The sequence below is a fragment of the Aspergillus niger genome (genome assembly GCF_000002855.4).
Source record: "Aspergillus niger supercontig An03".
NCBI lineage: Eukaryota > Fungi > Ascomycota > Eurotiomycetes > Eurotiales > Aspergillaceae > Aspergillus > Aspergillus niger.
This window is the reverse complement of record NT_166520.1, coordinates 1,548,630-1,558,708: the sequence shown is the minus strand read 5'-3', so window position 1 is coordinate 1,558,708 and position 10,079 is coordinate 1,548,630. Positions and strand designations below refer to the sequence as shown.

Below are 10,079 nucleotides of genomic sequence, written 5' to 3'. Positions count from 1 at the left end.
TGGTTTTATTCCCGACCTTTCATCTTAATCTAGCTTCGACCCCATCCAAGTTTCCGATCCTTTCGTGCGACCGAGCAAAAGGCCTTCTCCACCCCCCTCCGAGGGGCTTGTTTGGAGCCGTTAATAACTCTTGCATATCACTCCTTCCCCGACACCTTGATGGCTCCTTAAGACACATCTTGCTAGCTCTCTCGTCCTATAACATCTCCGAGGTGCCTTAGCTGCCCCTTTATATATGCTGCCAATCAAGACCAAATCGTACTCTGGCCTACCCCATCTTGTACCATGATCTCAGCACTTTGTCGCCATTCCTAGATAGCGGGCCTTCTCTCGACGCCTTTCGCGCCTTTCCATTGGAGACGAAACATCCTATTTCAACCAATTGTTCCACCTTTTCTTCTTCAGTTCCAGCCCTTGCAGCGGCCACCTCTTTCACAGTTTGCCCTTATGTACCTGATTGAGCTGCTAGGATGACGGCCATACTTCCCGCCTCGAATGAGGGGCGCTCACGCTTCTCTCCGGACCCTTTGCGAAGTCCAATCACTCAAACCTACTTCCTCGAAGAGCCCAATGTTGCTACGGCCAAGTTCAATCTGCCCGCATACCATCGCAAGGATCGTTCTGATGCCGTGGTGTCCTCGCCGTCGCGGTCAGAGTCTCCATCCCCAGATTTCACTATTACAGCAGTGGGGAATCTCCCTCCCACGCCTGCATCTCTGAGCAGTTTATCTCTTATGAGTGAGGACCATGATGACGACGAGTTGGTTCTACCTTCGTACGATTCCAGTCAATTCGCACAAAAGGAGCCCGAAGCCCTCAGTGATGTGTCTGTGGACTCCTCGGCGGACTTTGCACGCTTGACACAGGCACCAGCTGCTGATGATAGTACGATCGAGGACGAGCCATCGAGGCATGTGGATTACCTTTCTCATGAATGGAGACAAGAGGATATTTGGGCGTCGTGGCGTTATGTCGTGGCTCGGAGGAACGTTTACGATAATGGGACAAGGCTAGAGAATGCCTCGTGGAGGACGTGGGCTAAGCTGAAACTCAATCTGGGCACAGTATCGCCAGAAGCCCTCAACTGGTCAGTTCTTTTTGTCATAGTCTCCCAGGATTTGGTTCTTTGCTGATACCCCTTACAGGCTGAAGGACTGCGATGTAACGTGGTTGTACGGACCCTTAAAGACATCCAATAAGCGGGAGAAGGCATTCAATGGCTCTCCTCCTCCCAGCCGTCTAGAGACACCTACCTTATATCCGGATAGGAAACCGATTCTGAAGAAGAGGACGGCTTCTGAGACTATCTTGCAGCGTTCTCTGTCCCAGCATACACTCTTGCAACATGCGGGTGCCATTCTAAAAGCACAGGAGGCTGAAATCAACCGTAATCGTCCCCCATTACAGAGGGCCTCCTCGGAGTATGGACATCTACTTAGCAAATCGTCCACCACTCCCGTGGGGGGTACCGTTAAGGGTACCGCCACAAATACGTCAACGTCGGCCACTCCTAGCGAACGACGGCATATTCACTTCAACAACGAGGTGGTGCAATGTATCGCTGTCGAGGCGAAAGAGGAAGACGATGGATGGCCTGTTCATTTTGGGGATGAGTCATCAGAGGATGGTATCGTTATGATGAAACACATCCATTCCGACTCGTCGCTCAGCGACAAAGGTACGCCTCGTGGTAGCCTTGCTGGCGAAAACAAAACCATCGCCCCGCTTCCTTCCACCACACTCAAGTACCGATGGGATGCGTCAGATCATCCGGATTTGCAAGATTGTCGAGGGGATGCCCGTGCGAACCGACAATCCACATCAGAATCGCCAGCATCCTCAATAATGGGTCGGTGGTCCAGCTACTTCTCAAACTCCACGTCTCCTACTTCATCCGGAGCCGAGAAATCGACGCGGACAAATGGACGATCTGGCAGGAACATTGCACCATCTGCCAATTTTCTGCTTGATGAAGAAGAGAATGACATGGAATTTGACTGGGAACCAAGCCGCAACTCATATGGCCTAGGGAGTCTAAGCCGTCCTTGGTTTGTGAATCCAGAAGATGATGAGGAGCTCGATTACTACTTCCATTCGATGTCTCCGGGAGGAATGACACCCAATGAAGAAGATGATGAACCATTGAGTGCAAGCATCTTTGACCGTGTGGCGGACACCGTAAACACAGCCAAGGATATTGCACATGTGATATGGAACGTCGGCTGGCGGCGGTGATTTTCTCTCCTTGGAGCATCTCTAAGGTCGCAGAGCGGGCTTTACGACTTAATGCACTTAATTTCCTAACCAACAATTTCTCATGCATCTTTCTTATACAATAAACGACCAGGAAGACGGGTTGCGGCGTTCTGAGCTTTCACCAATCAATGTTGCTGGCTGCTGGTCGACGATAAAAGGGGTTACAGGAGGGATTGTTTATTTCTTTTTCTACATTTTCCATGGGGCTGTATGTGCCTGGAGGAAGCCGGAATCTCCAGAATATGTTTTGGCGTAGTTCATGTTCGGTTTTGGTTCTGCCTGGGGGCGTTCTTCGATGGGCTTTCATGACGGCTTTAATTTCCTTGCATCTTATTTTCCTTTCACTCCCAGATATCACCACGCGAGGTAGCATTGACTCCTTATGACCCAATGAGACATATGATGATCCAACACACAAGCAGGTGGAATATCTACTGAAGTAGTGTACATTATGTTACAACCCAGAACATCCTTTCATACATACCAAATTAACACATCTCCCACCCAACTCCATTAGTAGTTCAGTCAACAATTACAAGTATGTCACCATAACCTTCTACTACATGTAGACAATTACCTACTCCTGCTCGTGGAGCACGGCATTTCACTCTTCCCTACCTCTTCCCCCAAAGACGAAACCACCCTCCTACCAACCCGCAACCCATCGATGATACTAACCATAGATAAGCACGACTTTCCCACCACTAGTGACTTGTCAAGAAAACCCAGACCCAGAAAATCAATCAGATCTAGAATGTATGTAATGAATAGAAACAGAACCCTAAAACCAGACAGACAAAAACACATCATTTCTAATACTTACTACAAGGGTGTTCCTTTCTTGCCCTCCGTTACTTTTCTTTCCTAGTATCAATTCTCGTCTCCCCTGCTTTACGAGAACTTCCGGCCATAGCCAAGAGATAAATCTATACCAAGTAAACCACGCAACTCGTCCATGACATATCCCCCTAATGGTGAAGACTAGGTACCTATTTTCCGTATGTAGGAAAAGTTGGATAGCTTGAACCTATAGAACGTAAGGTACTTTTATAAGTTTCATCTGATGCAGAAATGGAGAATGTCAATCGCCAATCGGAAGAAGGGGGATAGAAGGCAGGCAGACAGGTTTATTGTGTGGTTTGCTTGGAGGTGGTGGGGGGGGGGGGGGGGGGGGGGGCAGGTAGGAGGATAATGCGGCATAAACTGCGAATTGATCAATAGGATGAGATGAGTAAAGAGTGAATCAGGGAATGAGGGAACTAGTCAACTAGTAGGTATGTACTTTGTCAAGTCGGGAGGTTAATTGGTTGGTTCTCGGTGGACTGATTAATAACGAGTGCTATAAGGGGAGGGCTGATGGGATTAAGCATCGGTGCCTAATCGCTGGTGGGGATTAGTACAAACTAACAATCTGCTACGGAGTAGTAGTTACATAGTCATCTAATGGGCACGGATTCAAGGGAGACCGTGCATCTAGTTGGCCAGAGCGGGTCTGGAGCCGGACCACGTCGTGCTCAACGTTACGTCAGTACGGCTAGAAGCGGGCTGGCTGGCTGGCTCATCTTGGAGATTCAGTATATTCAGGGGTGGTGGAGAGATTTGAACGATGTTTAAATGAGACCATTGTATTGTACTTGTGGGCTCAGGAGCCACAGACCTCCAATATCAGGGTTTGCGACGATGTATATGCATGCACCAATAGCAATAACCAACTCCTAGATACCTATAAACCTAACTCCCTTTTGCATTCGAGGTTTTCTGGACTGTAACGAGGAGTATCAGCATCATGATTGGAAATTTACTGGTCGATATCGATCTTATTTGTAATGTGTACTTACATTGGGTATCATCAACAAGGAACAAGAGGGACGGAAACACGGGCGACGCGTGCGTTGCAGAGTGACTGCATAGCACCACCATACATAGCAGAAAACAGGGATTCAGAAAGGGTTCCCATAAGTATAAGAAGTAGGGATAAACCCCTGTTGAGGTTCCTTGACCTCTGCTTGGTTAAAAGCAAGATGTAAATAAAAGAGAAAACGGCTACTCAACCCTCCATCACATCTTCCGTAGTATCACGGAACGTCTCCGGGAAAAAGCCCGGTGGCGGCCAAATATCGGCAATTGAGGGAGGATGCACTAACGGCTGAGTCCCAGCGAGTCGGTCTGGGTCATGGCAGAAAGCCTGGAACGTACTCTCGTCAATAAACCCGAAATCCTTCAGCGCAGCCTCGCGATTGTTAGCCCACTCTGTGGTGTCGAGGTATGCAAGATCCTTGAAGATGGCGTCAATGTCGCCTGTCGACCCGATACGCTCTGTCGTATCCGAGCCCCTATCCCCCGAAGGTACAGAACGTTCGTGTATAACACCCGGGCCTGTGACCGACATCATCGAACTCGACACGCCAGAGTCGGGTGTGGACGGATGGGGGCGTGGGCCCCGCGGTAATGCTGCATTCAAAGCAGCAGTCGGCTCGGACTTGTCCATGTGTGCCGCCCGTCCGTCCAAGGGTTGTTGGAAGGATACGTCCATCATAGATAGCTCAGGATTCTCCACCGTGGGATCTTTTGGCGTCATGTACTGTCCGTCTACAGGGATAGTGATGCCCATGATAGCGGATGTATAATCGGAATCCCCCATTCCAGGTGCAGCCCTTCTCATATGAGGGTTCATCGAAGGCTCTCTCATTATGCTGGGATACCCTGCCGCCGATGTTGCTATAGACTCAGGGGGTAGTGCAGTACTGGTCATACCGCTAGCCATTCCGGGTGCTGATCCTGCCTCTGCGGGCTGATAGGATAGAGGAAGGTTTCCGGGAAGATCCTTAGAACGGTACCAGTGATCGATCGAAGCAGACAATGAACGATACACTGGCCAAGTTGAACTGAGCTCCGTGGTTCGCTGGAGAAGCGCTTCAGTCCATCGTCCGAAAGGGAACATGTCGGATTCAATCTTATTGCGCAGAGTGAACGCTTGTTCGGCGATAGTGCGTAAAGAAAGCTCGAATATGGGCGGCAAGCCGCAAACCTGGAAGTTATCAAGGTGCTGGGACACCATCGGAAGAGCTCTATAAAGGAGCTTCTTGGCTCCTTCGATAGCTGGCCGTTGGGAGCGGTGCAACCCGAGCTCCTGGGGCGCAATGCGCAGATAAAGCCATAGAAGCGTCGCCACATATGTCAGGCCAAGGTAGCTCTGGTGTGGGAGTAACGCCGAATGTCGTTCCGGATAGATACTTTCCGGGCCAATCAAGCGACATCCGAGCGGGAGACGATCATCCCATTGCTTGAGCTCCATGACCAGTTGTTGTGCAAATAAGGGTGCGTTTGGTCCGGCCGTGGAATCGCGAGCAATCTTATTTAGCACACCGGCTAACTCGACCAGTCGATTGAAGCAGCTTAAAGCGAGCAGCGGACCCCGACGAGGGGGGCTCTTCCCCTGTCCAGCTCCCGTGGGTGGCAAGACGTCCGCCCACGAATTCCACTCTTCCAAGCCATCTTCTTCCAACAGGCCGACCATGGTGAGATCACGAGGATGCATGCACGGTCGCCTCGACAAACGGAACGAAAGCAATGAGTCGATCACGAAACAGCCAAGAAAAACCGCCTTTCCTTGCCTCAACTCGTCCGATCGTCGAACGTCCATAAAGGCTCCAAGATCCATAGAAATGGCCATGCGCACAGCCTGACCACTCAGCAGCCAGGCAGCGGTCCAGTCCTCCAGGCCGATGTTCACCAACGTCAGCAGCAACAGTGCCTGCACATGTCCAAGCTCGAACCGCTCCGTTTCAGAAGGGATCAAGCTGCGAGCTACCGAGTAATACTCCTTGGTCTTCGAAAGCGCTTCCAACGCCCCGTCCTGCGGGTTAACCCGAGATTGAGAAATGGTATAACTGAGCAAGGCCCACAATGCGGCGTGGTCGCCCGAACCTGGGGCCATTTTTGCGACGGATAACGGCGCGCTTGCATACAGGTACGACGCTCGTAGAATGTTATGTTTTGCGACGATTGGGAACCATGAGTGAGTGACTGCGAAATAGACGTCCAACAGTTGCGAGGTCTGCGGGGGTAATTGTAGGGCATTCGTAGCGCTAGCGGTATACGACGGGATCCTGCTGTCGGTAGGAGCGGCCAGCCGAGGCCTTTTGGCACGGGGGGAGATGGAAGGCTCAACAACACGCGGAGCATCATGAGCGAGAGGAGTCGAGCTACGGTCAATGCGAAAACCCCATTCACTTCCGGTGCCGTCGTCTTGGTCCTCCCGGGAGCGCTTTCCTGAGCTCTCAGTAACTGGTTCAGAGTTAGAAAGCATCTTCTCGAGCGCACCATATAGGCGACTGGTTTTCCAAGATTCATGCAGTGTCTCTGACGCGCCATCATCAGTCCATAGAGACATGAGCTTTTGTCTCCGACCAGCTGATTCGGCAGTGGTTCCCAGCAGAGTTAGCATTGTGTCTTCGAAACCCTCGATATTGCAGATCGACAAGGCCCAGAGCTTCTCCAAACCACGAACATAGCCCTCTGGCAGCCCGCGCTTCTTTGCATGGGGATCATATGAGCAGGTCTGGCCTGAAGCCTGGCAGGCCGAACAAGCGGGACGTAATCCATCGCACTTGTCCTACAAGCGGGAGATCATTGTCAGTATGGAGGGTGGAAATCAGAAACATGGTGGAGAACTAGATAGAGACTGCAGGACAAGCAGATCCAGGATGGGGGTAAAGGAAGTAGGAAAGAAGTAGCAGATCGCCAATTGAGAAGGTAGACAGCTGAGCTGTAGCTCCGAGGAGATAAAAAGCACCGAAAACGGGCAAGTACGTGACGTGACGCAAGAACGCCGCCCCGAGCATTACCGAGTACAAAACGAAAAATCACCTGCAGTTCGGGGTTGTATTGCACCGATCGGGCTAAAAGCAAGAGGAAAAAATGGAGATGGAGAAAGGGAGGGGGACATCTATAAAAGAGTGGAGAGAAGGAAGAAGCAGAGAGAAGCCAAAATAGAAGGTATTAATTGATTGTGTCTCACTGACCTTTTTACTTCGACAGCGATCACAGGCTCTCGACACCCTCTTCCGTCGAGGGGCTTTAGAATCGGAACCCTCGTCCATGGGAGAGGGTTAATTAGTAAAAATATGGCATGTCATGAAAGCAGAGAAAAGAGAGGAAGAAGAGAAGAGGGTAGCGAGCGAAAGGTGGTCGGGCCTCCCAAAAAGACACCGACCAGAAGGGGGAAGGTTTAAAAAGGCGTGACGGAAAAGATAATTCAGTTCAGTTCAGTCAGTAGGGAATAGGAATAATAGGTAAGTGTAAAGTAAAGTAAACTGGGAAGGTTAATAGTCGCCAGGCAAGCCGAGAAAGGGACCACGGCGGAGGGATTGGAGCAAGCCGAAAAGGTTATCCCGCAGTGCATGTCCGTCTGTTATAAAACAAGAACCTCGGGTCCCCAGACGCAATCGGAAAAGAACTTGTCGAGAAAAGCGATGGCAAGTATTACGCAAGAATCCAGGGAGTCTAAAGATGGATGATAGCTACCACAGCCACCTCAGGGTCTCGCTGTTGAATCTCCTTGGTCCATCCAATCCAATATGGAGTTGTGCATCGGCCCAGACCCATCCTGAGGCAACCAAGTTTAGAAGGGGGATCCGGGAAAGCGTAAAAAAAAAAAGACACTACGAACTTGCAATCTGAAGGGACCGCAACGGGGGAAAATACATGGGACGGGAGAAGGAGGGGAAAGGAAAAGATCGGGGCAAAATGTCGGGATGAGCAAAAAAATTTGGAAAAAAATAAAAATAAAATGAAATGAAATAAATAAAAGTTGACTACTCTCGACTTTACACTAGTTCACTGTGTCTTAAGTGAGTTAGTGGATGATGGTTGGGTTTAGTCGCCTTTTCCGGGTGAGTTTTGGGTTCCGTCGGGACTGAGATTGGCAGCTGCAACGATTTGCCAGAATTCAATGCTAAAGGAAAAATTGAATAGAGAATAGATCAACTAAATGAAGGAAAAAAAAAAAAAAGACCTTTTCCGCTCTCAAAACAGTAAGAACATCGAGTTAACTTAAACGATAGTGCTAAAAAGGGCATTTACAAAGAGTTTCCCACTTTTTGTGTGGTGTGAATCTCCTCAGAATGGAAGACCATGTAGTGCCTGAGGCCAGCACCCCACACCGGATCCCCACGGCTTCTCCACGACGCGGTGTGGGAAAGTTTCCTCCCAACTAACTGGCTTCTCCTACGCCCCTACACAGTCCCTGCACCTTTTGGCTGCAGGAAAACCGAGACTTCCGCCATCCTTCGCCGTCTTGGCTCGGTGGGATTTGTGCTCTCTCCATAATCCATACTCCATCACACCCGCCCGATACTTAGTGTTGTCTGATAATAATAACTCCCTTGTGCTCAGCCTCCTCCGTTCCTAGCGACTCGCAAAAATAGCATTCTCTTGAACCGTGTGAATCAGCCAAGAAATCTTCGCATCAACAATGCGCGTAAAACAACCATTGCCAGTTCCTATTATTATCTTTCGCGTCTGAGGGTACTAAATAAGTCCAGAGGACAAGAATAGTGTGCATCTAAGCTTTCGAACCTATAATGTTCCTACTTTCTTAGTTCCCCTTCCCACCCCCCCATCCATGGCCATCATTATATCCCGACTACGAATCATGGGTCCTCCAACGCTGACCCCAAACATCCATTGTCCGTGGCTATCTACAACACCTAATGGATAGACGAAAAGTGCGCCCAACCGTCTTCCTGATTATCAAACTCGAAACCCACCAGCCCAATCATTGAGCAGATAGGAACCGCCGAAAACCGGCCATTCCGCTGGACCAACCATGAAGTTCACCCCACAAAGGTGTCGAGCCAAAGAAGAATCCAAACCATGACTAGTCTACTGTCTAATGTGGCACTCCGAACTAACCGACCCTTTCCCACTTCTGATTCGCCGGTTGCAGGGGTCCGACACCCTTCCTGGTACTCCGTACATCCTTCTCTTCAGCATGCTCCCTGTCCGTGTCAAGCTCTTGACTCGGCCCATAAATAATGACCATCAGATCATTCGTGGATCCGGGAAACGATCCGGCATCCCGACTCGGTAGTCATGCAGATGGAGGAGATACACATCTTCAAGGGTTCATCAGTCCCAGGCCTCCGGCGTCGGTATACCCATCGGGTCCGAACAATCGTGCAGGGTCCTTACCCCGGGGACACGAAGTGATACAGTAGTACCACTCAATATACTCCATTTAATTTTAAGCATATACATTCAATTCAATGCTACTGGGCTAATGGGCTGAGGTGCTAGAGCTTAGAGGGATGTTGGCACAGATTGACCCGGACTTGACAGAACAATTATCTCTGCCGATTGGTTTACCATCATTTTCGCAGCTGCTGGCTACCCACCTATTAGCCCATCACACGCCCGCTAAACAGGCGTTTTGTTTCTGCCTGGAGAATGGGGTCGGTTTACTTATCAGGGATGCATGCTTATTGATTAATGATTAATATTAGTATTGCGGTTGAAGAGACTAATTGAGTAGGTGGCTACCGATGGATCGGGGGTTACACTCAGGCCAATCTATGTCGTGTACGGTGAGTCCCGCGGATGGAGATCGTCTATCCGGCTATTGTCTTATCCGGTAACAGTACGGAGGGCAGGCGGTCACTCGTGGCAGATGCAGTGGTCCGGCAATGCGGCTGGAGATGCTGAACCCGCGAACCCTTTGGGACTCCGGTGGCTGATGACCGCAACCGAGCATTCTTGCCATGGTCCCCCGGCTGTCATCTTCTGGTTCTGTTATAATCACACTTTCTCCAGCGCGCCCCCCC

At 50.1% G+C, this 10,079-nt stretch overlaps 2 protein-coding genes across 2 annotated transcripts; one reads left to right on the top strand and one right to left on the bottom strand.

Moving 5' to 3' along the window:
* Positions 1 to 470: 470 nt before the first annotated feature.
* Positions 471 to 2,235, top strand: An03g06820 (uncharacterized protein; the record flags this gene model as incomplete). The annotated part of the gene is made up of 2 exons (XM_001390520.3): positions 471 to 1,087; positions 1,146 to 2,235. 2 exons carry the CDS (start codon positions 471 to 473, stop codon positions 2,233 to 2,235), a joined length of 1,707 nt encoding a protein of 568 aa, XP_001390557.1.
* A 2,068-nt stretch (positions 2,236 to 4,303) lies between these two features.
* On the bottom strand, positions 4,304 to 6,703 carry An03g06810 (uncharacterized protein; the record flags this gene model as incomplete). Its single annotated transcript, XM_059747213.1, has 1 exon — positions 4,304 to 6,703. The coding sequence occupies one exon, from the start codon at positions 6,701 to 6,703 to the stop codon at positions 4,304 to 4,306; it is 2,400 nt and encodes a 799-aa protein (XP_059600393.1).
* Between the last annotated feature and the right edge of the window lie 3,376 nt (positions 6,704 to 10,079).